The 20,334-nt window shown below is 43.0% G+C and overlaps 1 protein-coding gene across 20 annotated transcripts in view; it reads right to left on the bottom strand.

Moving 5' to 3' along the window:
* Positions 1-17,934, bottom strand: part of ZMYND8 (zinc finger MYND-type containing 8) — a 328,826-nt gene extending 310,892 nt beyond the window's left edge. For 6 of the 20 annotated variants that reach the window (XM_072110554.1, XM_072110561.1, XM_072110558.1 and 3 more), the window contains exons 1-3: positions 17,541-17,928; positions 17,097-17,330; positions 16,374-16,405 (exon numbers count right to left, since the gene is read on the bottom strand). In XM_072110554.1, the coding sequence (XP_071966655.1) occupies positions 16,374-16,402 (29 nt within the window). In that variant the 5' untranslated portion in view covers positions 16,403-16,405; positions 17,097-17,330; positions 17,541-17,928. Of the gene's footprint in view, positions 1-16,373; positions 16,406-17,096; positions 17,331-17,540 lie in introns of all 20 variants that reach the window. The other 14 variants (XM_072110562.1, XM_072110555.1, XM_072110564.1 and 11 more) reach the window with 8 other exon arrangements.
* Positions 17,935-20,334: the final 2,400 nt, after the last annotated feature.

Below are 20,334 nucleotides of genomic sequence, written 5' to 3'. Positions count from 1 at the left end.
AAAGAGGATTTTTAATGGATGAATCAATGTGGTTAAAGATGAGGTTATTCATTTTAAAGTTCCTTGGATACAGAGGTTGCACTAACATTTTCCAGAAGGGTAATACCTTATATACTCGAGTATAAGCCTAGTTTTTCAGCACAAAAAATGTGCTGAAAAACCCAAACTCGGCTTATACTCGAGTCAAAAAAATAAATAAAATCAAAACTCGCCTTTCTGGCGGCACCCATAGATCTTCTGTGCGATCCATCCGGTATTGTTGTGCTGCACGACGGGGAAGAGGGCTATATACACTGGGGCAGGGGCTGGCAGTCTATATACACTGGGGCAGGGGCTGGCAGTCTATATACACTGGGGCAGGGGCTGGCAGTCTATATACACTGGGGCAGGGGCTGGCAAGCTATATACACTGGGGCAGGGGCTGGCAAGCTATATACACTGGGGCAGGGGCTGGCAAGCTATATACAATAACACACTTGTAATGTTGATATATTTACGTTTCATGAAACTAAGTAACTAAATACAAAAATTCTGCCTGACTGGAAACGTTTAAAAGACTAAATAAATTTTATTGATTATTATTAAAAAACGTGTGGAGCTAGTCCTACCAAATAAATCTACAATTTTGCTTTTCAGGCATTGGCCTGCATTGACGGACTAGTATAGTGGTCCTGTCCCCGAGACAGCCCTGTTTAGGGAATTTTTATTGCACTGCCCCGGTATTGCGAGCCACAAATGGTCTATCTTAAAGTGCTTGTTTGGTAGCTTTGATAGGCCTGTATGTAGGTGCTGGTGATTACCAGAGACCTAAGTCGGAGTGAACGTTGCTAATTACACCTAACGCGTTTCTGCATCCCATTGTTTGTGCTGGGATACGTCCTCAGAGATGTTTTGAACTGTAGAAGGATGATGATTTTAGGTATTAGGTCACATCCCTAGCATTACCCCCCACGGCATTGTAGCAGGCCGTCACGCGGCCGCCTCATGTCGGGGGTTATATCTGGTTAAACCCGCCCCTTCCCGGGAACCATCGGGGGGCGTGTGTGAAACCCGGCTCAGAGTTTGTCAAATACTCATTTGACTTACAGTCCGTTGCGTCCGGGATCAGGATACCTCAACTTATTCGGGCTCCCAATTCGGTGTGACGCACGAGACTCCGTTTCACCATTGTGTCGCATCCCCTCGCGCCGCGAGAGTGCGTCACATGGTGTCACGTGAGGAGTCACATGATCGGAGGATCATGTGCTTGTTTCTATAGAGACGAAAACTATGCAGGACTTCTACTTAGTGGCAGATATTTGGAGAAGGGAGAAACGAGGTGGCATTGATTGCCATGGGAAGATTCACTGGAGCTGGACCAGCTCCTAGGTAAGGTTATAAGTATTGGCCTAATTGATACAATATTAAGAGAAATATGGTTTCTCATATATATATATACATAAGCTTGATGATGTTATAAGCATGCATGATATGAGTCTCGCAATCATCACATGAGTTGATAGTGAGGAGAACTCATCCCTATGTATGTTATTCATATGAAACAGGCGAAAGGTACATAATCATTTAAACCTTTTGGTTTGACTGTACCCAAGGTGAATATCCAGCGGGATTCTCTTTGGCAGACTATTTTATCATAGTCGCCCCCTCTAGTTAAAGGGTTCACATTTTCTATACCCTGAAAACTGATCACCTCAGGACGTCCTTGATGGTGCTCCCAAACGTGCCTAGCGACAGGGGTATCTTGTTTGTTGATAATATCTCTGACATGCTCTCCTATTCTCGTTCGCAATTCGCGAATTGTTTTTCCGACATATTGGATAGAGCATCTGCAGGTAAGTAGATAGATGACTCCTGTACTTCTGCAGGAGATAAACTTCTTGATGGAGAATGTTTTGCCCGTATTGGAGCTGTAGAAATTAGATCCTTCTCGGATGTATCTGCAATTCTGACATCTTTTACACTTAAAGGTGCCCGATGGAGGCTTAGGAAGCCAGGTCGATTTGGTCATCGGCATTAAATGGCTGTGAACCAAGTTATCGCCTAGATTTCTCCCTCTGCGAAAGGTAATCTGTGGTGCATCCCCTATAGAGTTGCCAATGTCCGGGTCTCGTTGAAGGATCCCCCAGTACATTTGGAGGGCCTGTCGGACCACCTTATGCCCCGCATCAAAAGTCCCTATTATACGGGTTTGGGATTCCATGGTGTTTTTTGGGCGAGGATTTAAGAGGTCATTTCTGTTTGTACAGAGCGCATGTTGGTAAGCACTTCTCAATACTTTATCGGGGTACCCCCGTTGACGGAATCGTCGATGCAGATCTGTTGATGAAGAAATAAAATCCGGAAGGAGAGTATTATTCCTCCTAGCTCTCAAGAACTGTCCTTTAGGTATGCCTCTTAACAAGGACTTGGGATGGTAACTCTGCCACCGCAGCAAGTTATTTGTCGCTGTCGGTTTACGATACATGTGGGTAGTTAGTAAGCCTGTATCTGATTTTTTGATGGTAAGATCCAAGAACGTAATCTGAGCCTTTTGAAATTCAGATGTGAAGTAGAGCCCTATTTCATTGTTGTTCAAACAGGCTACAAAGTCCTTGTACTCATCTGAGGTGCCTTTCCATAGGATGAGCACGTCGTCTATGAAACGTAGCCACAGTGTTACGTTATGGGTCCATTTGTCCATGGCTTCACTAAACACTACCTCCTTCTCCCACCAGCCCAGGAAGAGATTTGCATACGTGGGGGCGCATGGGCTCCCCATTGCAACTCCCCTGAGCTGGTGGAAGTATCTGCCATCGAACACAAAGGTATTGTGCTCCAAGACGAACACAATACCTTTGTGTTCGATGGCAGATACTTCCACCAGCTCAGGGGAGTTGCAATGGGGAGCCCATGCGCCCCCACGTATGCAAATCTCTTCCTGGGCTGGTGGGAGAAGGAGGTAGTGTTTAGTGAAGCCATGGACAAATGGACCCATAACGTAACACTGTGGCTACGTTTCATAGACGACGTGCTCATCCTATGGAAAGGCACCTCAGATGAGTACAAGGACTTTGTAGCCTGTTTGAACAACAATGAAATAGGGCTCTACTTCACATCTGAATTTCAAAAGGCTCAGATTACGTTCTTGGATCTTACCATCAAAAAAATCAGATACAGGCTTACTAACTACCCACATGTATCGTAAACCGACAGCGACAAATAACTTGCTGCGGTGGCAGAGTTACCATCCCAAGTCCTTGTTAAGAGGCATACCTAAAGGACAGTTCTTGAGAGCTAGGAGGAATAATACTCTCCTTCCGGATTTTATTTCTTCATCAACAGATCTGCATCGACGATTCAGTCAACGGGGGTACCCCGATAAAGTATTGAGAAGTGCTTACCAACATGCGCTCTGTACAAACAGAAATGACCTCTTAAATCCTCGCCCAAAAAACACCATGGAATCCCAAACCCGTATAATAGGGACTTTTGATGCGGGGCATAAGGTGGTCCGACAGGCCCTCCAAATGTACTGGGGGATCCTTCAACGAGACCCGGACATTGGCAACTCTATAGGGGATGCACCACAGATTACCTTTCGCAGAGGGAGAAATCTAGGCGATAACTTGGTTCACAGCCATTTAATGCCGATGACCAAATCGACCTGGCTTCCTAAGCCTCCATCGGGCACCTTTAAGTGTAAAAGATGTCAGAATTGCAGATACATCCGAGAAGGATCTAATTTCTACAGCTCCAATACGGGCAAAACATTCTCCATCAAGAAGTTTATCTCCTGCAGAAGTACAGGAGTCATCTATCTACTTACCTGCAGATGCTCTATCCAATATGTCGGAAAAACAATTCGCGAATTGCGAACGAGAATAGGAGAGCATGTCAGAGATATTATCAACAAACAAGATACCCCTGTCGCTAGGCACGTTTGGGAGCACCATCAAGGACGTCCTGAGGTGATCAGTTTTCAGGGTATAGAAAATGTGAACCCTTTAACTAGAGGGGGCGACTATGATAAAATAGTCTGCCAAAGAGAATCCCGCTGGATATTCACCTTGGGTACAGTCAAACCAAAAGGTTTAAATGATTATGTACCTTTCGCCTGTTTCATATGAATAACATACATAGGGATGAGTTCTCCTCACTATCAACTCATGTGATGATTGCGAGACTCATATCATGCATGCTTATAACATCATCAAGCTTATGTATATATATATGAGAAACCATATTTCTCTTAATATTGTATCAATTAGGCCAATACTTATAACCTTACCTAGGAGCTGGTCCAGCTCCAGTGAATCTTCCCATGGCAATCAATGCCACCTCGTTTCTCCCTTCTCCAAATATCTGCCACTAAGTAGAAGTCCTGCATAGTTTTCGTCTCTATAGAAACAAGCACATGATCCTCCGATCATGTGACTCCTCACGTGACACCATGTGACGCACTCTCGCGGCGCGAGGGGATGCGACACAATGGTGAAACGGAGTCTCGTGCGTCACACCGAATTGGGAGCCCGAATAAGTTGAGGTATCCTGATCCCGGACGCAACGGACTGTAAGTCAAATGAGTATTTGACAAACTCTGAGCCGGGTTTCACACACGCCCCCCGATGGTTCCCGGGAAGGGGCGGGTTTAACCAGATATAACCCCCGACATGAGGCGGCCACGTGACGGCCTGCTACAATGCCGTGGGGGGTAATGCTAGGGATGTGACCTAATACCTAAAATCATCATCCTTCTACAGTTCAAAACACCTCTGAGGACGTATCCCAGCACAAACAATGGGATGCAGAAACGCGTTAGGTGTAATTAGCAACGTTCACTCCGACTTAGGTCTCTGGTAATCACCAGCACCTACATACAGGCCTATCAAAGCTACCAAACAAGCACTTTAAGATAGACCATTTGTGGCTCGCAATACCGGGGCAGTGCAATAAAAATTCCCTAAACAGGGCTGTCTCGGGGACAGGACCACTATACTAGTCCGTCAATGCAGGCCAATGCCTGAAAAGCAAAATTGTAGATTTATTTGGTAGGACTAGCTCCACACGTTTTTAATAATAATCAATAAAATTTATTTAGTCTTTTAAACGTTTCCAGTCAGGCAGAATTTTTGTATCAAGCTATATACACTGGGGCAGGGGCTGGCAAGCTATATACACTGGGGCAGGGGCTGGCAAGCTATATACACTGGGGCAGGGGCTGGCAAGCTATATACACTGGGGCAGGGGCTGGCAAGCTATATACACTGGGGCAGGGGCTGGCAAGCTATATACACTGGGGCAGGGGCTGGCAAGCTATATACACTGGGGCAGGGGCTGGCAAGCTATATACACTGGGGCAGGGGCTGGCAAGCTATATACACTGGGGCAGGGGCTGGCAAGCTATATACACTGGGGCAGGGGCTGGCTCGCTATATACACTGGGGCAGGGGCTGGCTCGCTATATACACTGGGGCAGGGGCTGGCTCGCTATATACACTGGGGCAGGGGCTGGCTCGCTATATACACTGGGGCAGGGGCTGGCTCGCTATATACACTGGGGCAGGGGCTGGCTCGCTATATACACTGGGGCAGGGGCTGGCTCGCTATATACACTGGGGCAGGGGCTGGCTCGCTATATACACTGGGGCAGGGGCTGGCTCGCTATATACACTGGGGCAGGGGCTGGCTCGCTACATACACTGGGGCAGGCGCTGGCTCGCTACATACACTGGGGCAGGGGCTGGCTGGCTACATACTGGAGAGGCTGTGACCAATGCATTTCCCACCCTCGGCTTATACTCGAGTCAATAGGTTTTCCCAGTTTTTTATGGTAAAATTAGGGGCCTCGGCTTATACTCGAGTATATACGGTAATACTCCTTTCACATTTCTGAGTATTTTTAGCCGAAAAGAAATTTTTAGCATTACATATGAATAAATCCTAGGCATTCTTCTTATTAAGTACACCCAAGTTGCAGACAACCGCTAGTTACTCACAGACCTCTCTGCCCTCTGTGACCTCTGGAGAAGCTCTCTGGATGCTTTACTTTAGTCCCAGGTTGCAATGATAAGCAGTAAGGTCTGTCATGAAGCTTTATTGATAATCCTTGTTCTCATGACAGCACAAAATTTTCAAAATACAATTGTCACTGGGACAAAAAGGATTTTGTATGGAGCTATAATTATAAAACATACTTGGTTAATAATCAAAACAGGTATGTCACCCTGCCAATACCCATGGCTAATTAATTATATAAACATCCCATAGGATCACTGTTATCAGTGACCTGCATATACAGACATGCAGATGCACGTCACATCTTCCCTACATGTCTATCAACCCCCTCTGCTCTGGGAATCCTGTTGATGTCATGGGATTCCCTTGATACAGTGTTGAGTATGAGCTCTGTATTTGCTGTATTAGCACCAGCTAATGGGTGCCAACGGCTGCCTCCTGCAATTCCGTTGGCGCACTGAAAAGTGACTGCTACGGCGCTCCATAGCCCGAGGATAGGGCGACTTGCAGCTAAGTCACCTCTGGTCGGAAAGACAGAGGTTTAACACCATTAAAAAAGCTGCAGCTCTTAGTAGTTTTGCTTGTTTGACCGACATAACGAACTACAATTTCAATGAGATGTTCAATTCACCATGCATGTATCCAGGAGAACATCCAGAAGAGCTAAAAGGGAGTCAGACTGTTGCTAGGTCCGCTGTGTCTTCCGAGAGGGGGAAACACAGGGAGATACAAATGACCAGAGTGGGACTAGTAGGAAAATCCCCACCTTATAAAATATTTATCCAGCGTTGGGCCATAGCAGAATACTCCGTTATCTCAGATTTTGCTTGTCTAGCATTCAGAACCACACTAGTCTAGGAAAATGATCTGGCGCTTATTGCACCAGATATTGATCCAGCTCTGTTGTCCATTGCTGGAACCTACTTCTAATGCACCAGATAGTCTGGACTCCATTATATGTTCTCTGCTTATAGCCTTTGTCCTATATTTTGAATTGTATAGAAGTTATTATTGTGGGGCATTTTGTGTCATTTAATATTTTTTAATTTTGTCACCAACATTAGGAGCGACTCATGGCTCTTGGCAGAGGGTCGGTCAAATCCCAGGGACAGACCCGTGATTATAACCTGGGATTGCATAGAAGGGAGTTTAGAAAAGTAAAAGGAATCTACAGCCAGTGGTGCTTCCTAGAGATCCAGAACCTCACAGAGAGGTCAGACAGGCAAATTTGAAAACCGTCCAATTCCAGAGCACTTTTGGGTGCCTGCGAGGAGTTCAATACGAACTGTTGGGTAAGGAAGGTCATAAAGGACGACCTAACTCGGCCTTTGGAAAAATTTACTTCCCAAGACAATCTACCCCGTTTTACACAGACTAAAGACTAAACAAAGTGCTAGATTTGGCATTGAGAGCGGGAAAGATTTCAAAGGCAGTGATAGGTCAGAAAGGCTGGGTAAGCCACTTGTTCCCTGTAGTAAAGTCAGACTGGTCCTTGAGACAAGTATTGAAGGTAAAACCACTAAACAAATTCCTGAAATGTCGGAAAGCATAATGCTCCAAAACACAGGAGGTTACTCCAATTTCATTGGCGACCTATTCCACAGACTAAAAGATCTTTGTTTTCAAACAAGGACACTACAAATATTCTCCGGCTCGCATGCCGTTACAAACAGTGCCATGTAGTAGTTAAACATATGATCAACATATGCGTAACTTACATACTTGAATCAAAATAAAGTGAGGAGAGAGATAGAGAGAGAGAGAGAGAGAGAGAGAGAGAGAGAGAGAGACAGAGATATGACCTCCTCCCCTTTTGCTCAAGTCTTATTTACACCCTCCTCGAGGGGAGAGAGAGGAGAGGAATGTTGACCACCGCTCCTCTCTCACCCTTAACCCCTTAAGGACGCAGCCATTTTACAGCTTAAGGCTCAGTCCCATTTTTTGGATTCTGACATGCGTCGCTTTATATGGTTATAACTTTTGAACACTGTTACTTATCAGAACGATTCTGAGATTGTTTTTTACCCACATGTTGTACTTCATTTTAGTGATAAATTTTGGCTGATAAGTTTTGCGTTTATTTACAAAACAAAAAAGGAAATAAGATGAATTTTCTGAAAAATTTGCCATTTTTGAAATTTGAAATCATTGCGTTTTCAGGCAGATAGATGTACCACCTAAATAAATTGCTGAATAACATTTCCCATATGTCTACTTTACATTTTCACCATTTTTGAAATGTCTGGATAATTTATTTTGATGTCACGCGGCTTACAAATCGAATAGCGCTTTTCCGGATTTTCAGAATTGACTATTTTGGGGATAAATACAGTTTTGAATGAAAATTTACATATTTAGCATCAAAACCCCCCATATAACCAACCCAATTTCAAATCTGCACCCCTCAAGCTATCAGAATCAGATTTTACGAAGATTGTTAACCCCTTGAGATCTTCATAGTAATTACATCAAAATGGAGGCGAAATTTAGAAGAGTCAAATTGTGCCGGTTATACGTTCATTTAGCCCTAAAATTTACACATTTCCAAAAGATAAAAATACAAAACCCACCATACAATTTGTTCTACAATTTCTCCCGAGTACAGAGACCCCCCACATGTGGCCGTGACTTGTTTTATGGGCACACAGTGAGGCACAGAAGGGAAGGAGCACCCTGCAGCTGCCAGGATTTTACTTTCCTCATTGGCCTCTTTTGAAGGCTATAAAATTTTCGCTTTTGCGCTATTAGGGCCATGTGACTGCATTTTTTTTGCGGGACGAGATGCTTTTTCCAATGTTACCATTTTAGGGTTGGTATCACCTATTGTTGAAAATTTAGGAACTTCTTTTTGAGAGCAGGAGTAGAAAAGCATCAATTCTCTACTGTTTTTTTTTACTTTTTTTTTTGTGGTGTTCACCGTATAGACTAATAATCATATTATCTTCATTCTATGGGTCGATACGATAACGGGGATACCAGACACGAATATATTTTCTTGCGTTTTACTAAATTTGTAAAATAAAACCCTATTGTGGGGAAAAAATCTATCATTTTTGTATTGCCGTCTTCCAAGTGGCATAACTTTGTTACGTTTTTGGCTACTAAGCTGGTTGATGGCTTGTTTTTTGCGGGACACGTTGTACTTTGCACCAGTATCATTCTAGAGTACATATGTTTTTTTGATCACTTTTTATAGCATTTTTTGTGGGATTGAATAGGTAAAAATCATAATTTTTGGAGGGTTTATAACAGTTTTCTTTTACGGCGTTCATCGTGCGGGTTCAATAATTATTTATTTTTATTCTACAGGTTGTTACGGACGCAGTGATACTATATATGTGGGGTTTGTGTTATGATTTAGACTTTTTTTAGTTATATGTCTCTTTATATGTTTTGGGGCTTTTGGGCATTTTTGGTGATTTATTACTTTATTTTTTTATTGAATACATTTTTTTTTTTACTTTTTCACTTTTTCCACCATGGGAAATGAACAAGCAATCATCTGATTGCTTGTTCATAATAATACCCTGCAATACTTATGTATTGCAGGGCATTATCAGTGTCAACCTATGCACTTGCATAGGGTGGCACTCTGCCAGTAAGATGACGTCACAGACGCCATCTTTCCGGCAGTTCCTGCAGTTAATACCGTAGCAATGATCGGTGCCCCCCGAAAATGATTCGGGGGGGGCGATCGTGGGGGAAAGACACCCCAGATGCATGTTAGATGCCGCGGTCGCGATGACCGTGGCATTTAACGGGTTAATCACCCGCGATCAGAGACAACTCCGATCGCGGGTGTTACACTTGGGTGCCGGCTATCAGTCACAGCCGGCACCCCGTGTTTCCCGATGCCGGTTCGGCTCAAATCTTGAGCTGAACCGGCATCGGCTCAGCGTCCGATATATCGGGCGCTGAGCGCTAAGTCACTGAGCTCAGCGTCCGATATATCGGACGCTGAGCGTTAAGAGGTTAAGGACTTTCTTTATCTGATAGTGTAGCTGCTTCTCCGCCTCTGCTATTTCTGTTGTTTCTTATCCGCCCCCATCCTCGATTTCCACCTTGCCACCGGTGCCTTGCTAGTAGCCACTTGATATAAATCCCCCTTGCACTTTAGGCTACCCATCCTTGAACCCTCTGTTAAGCCAATACAACATTAGCCATTCACTTACAAAATTAGTTTGTAAGTGAATGCAACAAAACTTAGTTAACTATCAGTTTTGTGTGTTCATTTCCTCATCCGTATGAGGGAAGTGAAAAAAAAAAAAAAAAATGTTTTTAATGACCACCCTTCCGGTCATCTTGCTCTGAACCGCGACGGTGCTCTCTATCTTGTCGTTGCCTTCGCTGTGATTGTGGCGGTCAAAGTGTCCTCTGGGACAGTGTCTTAAGCATCCACTGCTGCCTGTGGGTCAACTAAGGTGTGTTGTGTTTAATCGCAAGTCATAGGCTAGCTGGAATTGTATGCTTTTCGAGGTCAGAGTTGTACACAATGGAGCAAATAGGTTATGCTTCTTGGTGACTTCCACAGAGTAATCAGCAAACAGTAATACCTTATGGTTTCTGATGTATAGTCGTGTCCATCTATTCCTGTATGCCCTCATCAGCTCTTCCTTGTCGGCGTAATTCAGGAACTTGGCTATAGCTTGCACTGAAATCTAGTCCTACAACCCCCATGATATCTCCCCAGCAGCAACCCGTAGACCGCTGAAATGAAATGTGCAGCAGGAGCAGACGTGACACACCACTCCTGGTGGTAGTGAGATCTCTGGTAAGGTACACCCCCCCCCCCCCCCCCGAGGGGAGTCAGGGCCTTATTGATGTGGTGCAGACAGAGCCATCTACGATCCATGGGCATATTTTGCCGCAATATGTCATCCACAGACTGTAGACTCGAAGACGGCACATGACGGACTAGGATTACTGGGCTATCTGGGATCGTTAAGAACAGAGGGTACATCAAACCCAATGGGAAGTTCAGATTATAGGACAGAGGAGAAAGCAGACCAGGACGAGAAGTGCCCCAACCCGTACTTTTGAGACTACGTTAAACAGACTCTATGTGGACCAGGAGGAATCCACAAAGCTGCTAAGATAGGAGAAAAATTACTAGTTGTCTCAATTTCCACCCACAGCCTATCCTGGTCACCATGTAGGAGGTTAAGAATACAAGAGAGCACCATGACGGAATGATACAGGGCAAAATCCAGGAGACCCGCAACTACAAACCCCCCCCTCCCCTCGCACTCAGGCCTAGCAAGGGTAGAGAAAGACAACAGTGGTCTCGGTGACCCCCATACAAACAACATTTTGGGGAGAATATCCATTTTCAAGACGCTCATTCTACCCATCAATTGAAGGGGTAACTTGGCTCACCCCTCCATATCCTTTTCCACTGAGCTCAGCAGTGGAGTGTAATTGAGAGTGAACACCTCAAAAGCATCATAGGGAATATACACCCCCCAGACTTTAAAAAAAAGATTTTTGGATAACGACTCTACAAACTACTTTTCCCCAGTGCTTGAACCACAAAATTGATTTATTATATCTCTATAGAATTGCATGTTTACATATCTTGTGCACACTACCATGTTTTTTATCTTAGAGATGGAATAAAATTACATTTTTTTACTGGGCATGCTAGAGCACCCTTGTTCTTCTCTGGACAATTACTGGTAAACACAGAATATACTGACAGATTATATTTTTGTATAAATAGATGTCTATCAACATCTTACACAGCTACAAAATTTATTAGTGAAAGTGTCATACTCGTCAGCTAAAAATACTCTTAAAAAAAATAGTAAGAGGAGTATTATTGCCCTTCTGGAAAAAATGTTAGTGTGACCTCTACAAGGGTCCCAATTTCTGATGCTGTCTGTACAGACACATGCCCAAATAGCAGCCTTCTTTGTGACAACATTTTCTGTGCCCAAGTACACATCTGCCAGACAAAATGTTCCAAAGAAACAGTCTCCGATTAGGATCAAGGAAACGTGTCACAATTTGTTTATCACAGAATTACCGCAAGCTAAAAAAAAACAAAGCTGGTAAAGGCAACAAATTGTAAACTGCCTATAGAGCCCAATATGTCTTGATCAGAGCTCGCCATAACGCCTCTATAAGCGTCTGACACATGCAGTGGCTGATTTAGTCACACACCAAGCGTATACATACGGTGATTTTCTTGTTTAACTGCTGTCTCTCAACAGTAGTTATGTGTTGCTGCCTCCTGCTAGTTTGTAAGGGACAGATCAGACAGCAGAGCTCAGACACAGAGTAGTCATGTGCACACTGATGCACTACACTGCAGAGACGTCTCTGCTTATGCCGGCAGAAAGGAAGCCGAAGCCATGGCCCCCCGAGGACTCACTGCTGCCGATCACTGTCTTTACCTAGCTTCTCTGTATCCTGTGTATAGGGAACTGCAGGGTAATCAAATAACACTAAAGAGGGGTGGTGTAAGGCATAAGCAGGAGGACAGAACATGTGACCATTACTGGGGTCTCTGCTCCTCCTCCCCTCCTGACCCGTCCGTCTAGTTCTAATAGGTACAGCTGCACAAGCGCATTAGTAGACTTAGAGAAAGAAGGAGAGTGGAGGAGAGTTTGATTCCAAAGGTTTTTGTTGTCATCTATGGTGAAGTTTTCACAGGTTTGTGTGACTGACCTATTCACAGCGAGTTCATTCGATTAATTGTGGTTACCTGAGCAAAACACAAGATGTATTTAATAAAGTACAAAATAGTTAAGATGATTGTGATTCTATGCATGGGTGGACTGCAGGGGACACATGAAGTGACAGAGCTTGTACAATGGTCACAAGAGCTTACACTCTATGAGGAGGAGGAGGAGCATCAGCAGCATCACCAGCCGACACCCCACCGACGACATTACAGGGCCGATCTGATTGGCCAATCAATACAACTAGCCCAACGCTCTCTAACATGGCCATTTTGTGTCTGGTGGTGTTGGAAAGAGTTGTGCTAGTGATCTGTCCCTTTACTGTACCCCAAAACAGTTTTATTTGTCCACCTCGCCCTCACAAAATGACTCTAAAGGAACCCCCGAGAAGGCAAATTCGGATCCGTGCTGAAGTGCATTTACCAATTACATTTCAAAGGGAGACTTCACTTCCGCCAGTACCACTTACTTATAGATTATTTACAGTATTTGTTGTAATCTTCTTAGATTCATTATCCATGGCCTCCTTCCTTCTACAACCATTTACTTTTAAAATTATTCTAGTTAGCCTGTAGTGCTACTGTAGGGAGGGGCATTACCAGCCCTTCCATGCAGTAGCTTCAAAAGGTTGCTACACGATGAAGGAACATTCCCCCCTCCCACTGTGTGAGATTATATCAGGCAGTGGGAGGAACTGCTGAGGGGAGGGTGAGTCAATTTAACAGCCTGTGTAGCTACAGCACAGAAGGGCTCTTGTAACATTACCCATAGCCCTGCAGGTTTATTAGCATAATTTTAAAAGTTTATTTTAGAAGGATGAAGGTCATGGATAAAAGATTAACACAATTACAGTGCCTGGATCCAAGACTAAGTATCCATGGTTCATCTTGCTTAACTTTGATGGAAGATTTAATATTCAACATAAATCATCTACATGTGAACACAGATATAACCCCTTACCAACGCATGACGTATCTCTACATCACACGTCGGCTCCGGGTGATTGGAGAGGGCTCACGGGCTGTTAACCTGTCAATCCTCGCCAGTAGAGCTGCCGGTGGCATTAAAGAGTTGCGTCGCTCCCCGTGACTTCATCAGAGAGCGGCGATTCGTTGCTATGACAGTCTCAGGGCACACAAAGTTCCAAGGCTGTCTCTTTTTGCACACTGTATTACATGGCGTGTAAAATCTGCATATACTGCCATACTGCAGCATGGCAGTATATGGTAGGATCATAAATAGTAAAAAAAAAAAATGTAACCCCCCCCCCCCCTCTTTTCCCTAGAACTATATAAAGAAAAACAATTAAAATCTTAAACATGTTAGGTATCCCCACATCCCAAAAAGTCTGTCTGATCAAAATATAACATTTTTTCCCACCGTTCAACCCCCAACGTAAAATAGCGTCTAAAGTTGAATATGCAACTTTGCCATTTTGAAAAATAAAACAATTTTCAATAAAAAGTCAAAAGGCCGTACAATCCTAAAATCCTGTGATAGCTATTACAGCTTATCAGTGTAGTTTTGGACTAAAATACAGTAAATTACTAACATCCAGAGGTCCGTTTGTAACTAGGGGTCGTGTGTTAGTCGGGTGTTCTTAAGTAGAAGACCGCCTGTACTCGATTAAAGCAGAGCCTTTCAGCGGCTTATACTAAAAAAAATATATATATATATATATATATATATATATATATATATATATATATATATATAATACTCACCTTTCCTGACGCTGTTGGACGGAAGAAGCAAAGACCTGCAGGGAGCGTTGGAAGGGCAAGTATTGATTTTTTTCCTGAATTGGGCAAACAAGGCTACTGTATAATACAGTAATACAGTACTGGGCAGGGGGCTGGCTATATACTAGTACAAAAGAGTTATTGATTTTTGAAGATGGGGAGTGAAAATTTAAAATGTAAAAATCAAAAAGGGCCTGGTCGGTAAGGGGTTAATTTATTAATGCATTTTGTTTGCTTGTACTGTATATGGTTTGTGTAAAAAAAAACCTTTATCCCCCTTCCACACTGTACAATGCTATCTCCCCACATGTATTTTTCATATTCCCAAAAATTATAATTCCAGCCTAACAGTACTGTATAATAAAGAGTATAATCCACCACTAAAAGTACTCACTGTTATGTGCCTACACATTTAGTAGGAGTTACACAATCATTACTGTGATATTTATTCGCAGTAATGATTGCCCTGCATAAATTGCAGTCTATTAACATTATCTATAGGAGAGCAGTTTACACTGATGCCAGGATCTTAGGTGCAATAATAAATTGGTTCACTAACAGTAAAGCAAACCATGTTCGGAGAGCTTGTCTGTGTGCACTAAGAAAAGGTTATTTACTTTGAAGCATACCGTTTTGAAGGACTGTTCAGAGGAGTAAAGTTAGGAGGGGAGTTACAAAAGCAACAACATTCATGGAAACTTCCAGTTATCCAGTATTCCACTATCCAGTTAACATCCGTTAAACAGCTCTGTCCAGCCATTGGTTCAGAAGACCGACATGAAACTTCTTTGGTCTGACGGGGCTGTATTTATTTTCCTTTTTTGATCCTTCCTCCCTCTTGGAGATCTTGCTGCAATGCAGACACCTTAACTGTGCTACTTTGGGGAAGCCATTTAACACTTTCAGTGTAAAACAGAGCTACACAAAATGTCTGCTGCTGGCCAAAGATTCCCAAGTCTATAATCTGCATGCAGTGATTTGGTAACAAAAAAAATAACCATATATTGGATAAGCTAATTACGTGAATGTGTAATATTACAGGAATAATCTCCAGTTTAAATAGACCACACGCCATAAAGGTCCAAGAATGTTCTTGGTAATGAAAGAGTTACACCACTGCAATCTGAGCCCTATTACAAAAATATAAAAAATATATCAATGATCTAAGCAGAATGCAAACAGCATTCCTTCATAAATGACACAATTGCCTGAAACAATGGAGACGGTGACGTCACTGAAGCAGATTCCATTTTATATACCTCAACTGGAAGTAGCATCTCTGAGAGCTCCATGAGGTTAAAAATGGGAGACAAACAACATCTGTTAGATGAAACATCAATCATCACTGGGGGAAGACAAATAAGATGCATCCTGTAAATGCTATACATTAGATGGGTACGATAGGATTGAAAGAAATGCTGTCCTTTGATATTATGAGGGAAGCTTGCCACAGTTTATTATTTTAAGGACCTATATACGGTACACAAAATCTGAGAAAATGAAAGCAAAGGCCCATTCAGGAGAAACTGAGGACAACCTCTCTCAAAAACCCTTCCAACAACCCTTCCAAAAATATAAATAAAATACAATACAAATGAATCCCTTGAAATATATTAGTACAAGCAGCTAACATGTCAGCAGTAGAAACAAGCACACAAAAATAATCAAACAGCATCACAAACTCAGGTGAAAGACAACCATTTTGTTTCCTGCATCTAAAAGCAGTCTGGCTGCAATTTTTCATTTTGCATACAGGCCCCTCAAATAAAATATATATATCTTTACAGGAGCAGAGGAGGCCTACACACATTTTCCAGAAAGAACAGCTGCATAACAAAGGGTTAACTGTAGGAAATATTGTAGCATTAAATCTAGTTTCATTACTAATGCAGAGAAAACACTAACTCTTTATGGTAATAATAATGTGTCACAGTGATACTACTGGTATACTTACTTTTTGACATTCATACTAGTTGGTTTCATCCTCTGGAGGGCATATAATCAGAACAGAAAAAAAAAAAAAAAAAAGAAAACACCCATATATTGAAAAAATAAAAATGCTGAAAAATCTAGTGAGAATAGACTGTCAGTTAACATGGCACAACAAAAAAAAAACTTTTAGAAAACCTTCACAAATGGTTGCACTTTCAAAAAAATCTAACAGATCCAAGGTAGGCCTCAGAAATACATCTGGCAGGAGTATTTCAAGAGTCCTTGTCGCCTGTATCTGAACAGTAATAGTTCATCTGGATCTAGTCCTTTAGAAACAAGAAAAAGAAAGTTGCTAAGAGAAGCAGTTACATTGCTTGGTGGCTGGTCTTTCAGCTACAGGCTGAGGAAGCCTCCATGAGCAGCATGTGACACATAAATACACAATAATGAAAAGATCTTCCTTCGTGAACAAGATAAAGGGGTGGGGGGTTTTGTGCAAAATCCCTCCACTTTGTACAAAAAAAAAAAAAAAAAAAGACTTGAACTGTGCACACCAAGCACCCTTCCTGTAACCCAAGCAGTAATCACTGCCTAATGGCACTAAACCATGTGATTCCAGAAATTCTACATTTAAAAGCCTTTTTGTTTTGTGAATTTGGCCAGATGTGTCACTGAAATGCAACCTGAAAAAGCACAGTGTCCAAGAGATGGAAATAAACTACAAATAAAATAAGCTCTGGCTTACCTGGGTGGATGCATTGTTACAGTGTTATATGTCAATACTTATAAAACATGGAGGACAGACTCTCTGTTCTCAGACAGAAAGGGCTTGGCACTTCAGCCCGATGATCAGACTCCTCTGATGCAAGCTGGGGTAGGATTGGAGGCTTTCATGAATCCTCATGTTATGCTTCAGGCCATTGGCTGAGCCACTTCCTGAGTAATTATCTTTGTACAGCTCTTGCAGGCAGGAGCCATCCTGTGCATAGATAAAAAAAAACAGGCTCAGCTAGGCCTTTACATTGCAGATCTGGTAGTGAAGGCACAAGCACAAACAAGGTCATACAACCGCCACGTCCATACCGACTAGCACAGAGCTCTTCATACACGTTTATAGATTGAACACAATGTTGCAGTGTGTATGGTGGTTACATTAAACAACAGAAAAACATGGACAATTAAAGCAAACCTCTGAGATCTGTCCCTGAGTTGTTGAGGAAATAATCCGAATATTGTCCACGGAGAAATGATAATTGACGCTTGTAAGCAGACTCGCCTTCCAATTCACAGGAGCAAAAGCGGAGGCTGTCAGATCCTCAACAAACCTCTTAATTCCCCAACCTCCAGGCCGAATGAATCGTAGTAGAGAACTATAACGTAGCAGAGAGAAAGATGCCAGTTTCCGCCCTGGGTGGCTGCAAATTTCAGCGCGTTAACCCCGCGTCGCCTGTACTCTCTGAAGGAGGAAGGCCTGTGTATTCATAAGGGAAGGAGCCTTCTTCTCTAATTCTTATGTAAGGCATTCTTATGTAAAGAATGGTCTTTGCATCTAGTAATTAACGCCCTTTCAGTCACGCAGCAAGCAGAGTGCTGTCTTGCTGTATGTTTTAATGATTCCTGACAATAGCAAGTTCGTGCACAAGTCAATGCTATATATGGCAATGTTCAAATAAATATCTAAAGGCGTAAAGAAAAATTCATGCTTATTTCAGAAAACTGCAGATCATGTCTACATTTATTTCTTGCTAGTGTTTTAGGATTTATTTTCCTATTTATAGCTAATCACACATACCGTAAATATCCTTTAACACCTTTCCACCGTTTGCCCCTTCTTTCCTTTCTCATATCTCATTTTTTACATCTAACTCAGAACCTCATAATACACCCCTTAGTTGCTGCTGATAATAATACCTTTATTTATATAGCGCACACAGATTACGCAGCGCTGCCCAGAGCTCACCAAATCGCAAAGTCTCTGTTCCCAATGGGGCTCACAATGTAATAGACCTACCAGTATGTTTTGGAGTGTGGGAGGAAACCGGAGGAAACCCACACAAACAAGGAGAGAACATACAAACTCTTTTGCAGATGTTAACCCTGGGCAGGAGCCTCAGAATTTTGGTTGGGGATGTGTCTGCACACAGCTTTAGGATACAGTCTCATGTACCACTAGCGCTGAGTTTACAAACGCAGTGCTAGCATACAGGGGCAGGGTTTGGCCTTATCACATACGTGCTTCTATGGAAATGCAAGTGCTCAGCAACCAGTTTTATTGCAAGACACTGGAGCACATTTACATACAATGCCATTGGACTTCACTGAAAAAGCATTGTCCGTCTAGAATGCAGTGTGCATGGGTGAGATGTTTTCTCCTTTGGGTCTAGAACTGCGTGACAAACATAGGGTCCAGAAGTGCAGTGACATATTGCTGCAGAATTTTCCACCAGATGTCTTCTGCTCCCGCAAGCACATCTCCACGCTGTGCACCTTAATACTTACAGTCACTTTCAGCATGTCACCTGAATAACAATGTCCGACACTGCTCTCCTAAATAATATTTACCCTCAACAACACAACCACATAGTGATTCTATATATCTCAATTATACCCCATAACTAAACCACACTGTGTACTTAGTTTATTAAAACATCCTTTGTCTCCAATTTATTAAAGGGGTTGTCCTGGCGTTTATTTTTTTAACAGAAGTCCTGGTTGCATGACAGCACAAAATAATCTATACTCACCTCTCTCCTGTGCTCCTGTCATCTTCAGTTTTTGTATGTTTACAGAAGCTAAGAGGTGATGTCATGAGCATTACGTGCACCCATTCCAGGTCCTGGTAGCGACCTGTGTAAGATTTACAAAGGCTGCAGGTAAAGGCAGCAATGGGAACATAGTATAGTTGTGACGTGAGCACTGAGCTTCCATATACATACAAAGACTAACAGTGACAGGAGGAAAAGCGCTGGACTGGAGGGTAGGAGAGAGGCGAGTATAGATTCTTTCTTGTCACACCACTGTTAAAAAAAAACAGCTTTACTCTACATATAGTATTACATATAGTGCCCTCAATTTGATTTGATTCATTGATAGTATCATAGTATATAAGGCTGGAAAAAGACACAAGTCCATCAAGTCAAACCTTTAAGAATTAAATAAATGTTTTATCCCCATAACCCGTGATATTTTTTCTCTCCAGAAAGGCATCCAGGCCTCTCGAACATGTACATAGAGTCCGCCATAACAACCTCCTGTGGCAGAGAGTTCCATAGTCTTACTGCTCTTACAGTAAAGAACCTTTGTCTATGTTGATGGTAGAATCGCCTCTCCTCTAGGCGCAGAGGATGCCCCCTTGTCCTGGTCACAGGCCTAGGTATAAAAAGATCTTTGGAGAGATCCTTGTACTGTCCGTTCAGGTATTTGTACATTGTAATGAGGTCTCCCCTCAGTCGTCCTTTTTCTAAACTGAATAATCCCAAATTTTGTAATCTGTCAGTGTATTCCAATCCCCCCATTCCCCTAATAATCCTGGTTGCTCTCATCTGCACCCGTTCCAGCTCTACTATATCCTTTTTATACACTGGCGCCCAAAACTGTACACAATGGGGCAGATTTACTTACCCGGTCCGTTCGCGATCCAGCGGCGCGTTCTCTGCACTGGATTCGGGTCCGGCCGGGATTCATCAAAGCAGTTCCTCCGACGTCCACCAGGTGTGGAATGCCTCGAAATACACCGGCCTATCCAGGATGAAGGTGAGTGAAATTTTCGCGACACAATTTTTTTTTTAAATGCGGCGGTTTTTCCGAATACGTCGGGTTTTCGTTCGGCCACGCCCCCCCGATTTCCGTCGCGTGCATACCGGCGCCGATGCGCCAAATTCCGATCGCTTGCGCCAAAAACCCGGGGCAATTCAGGTACAATCGACGCAAATCGGAAATATTCGGGTAACACGTCGGGAAAACTCGAATCGGGCCCTTAGTAA

This window comes from Engystomops pustulosus, chromosome 6, assembly GCF_040894005.1.
Source record: "Engystomops pustulosus chromosome 6, aEngPut4.maternal, whole genome shotgun sequence".
NCBI classification, from domain to species: domain Eukaryota; kingdom Metazoa; phylum Chordata; class Amphibia; order Anura; family Leptodactylidae; genus Engystomops; species Engystomops pustulosus.
Note: the sequence above shows the minus strand (reverse complement) of the source record. Positions and strands in the feature narration are given on the sequence as shown.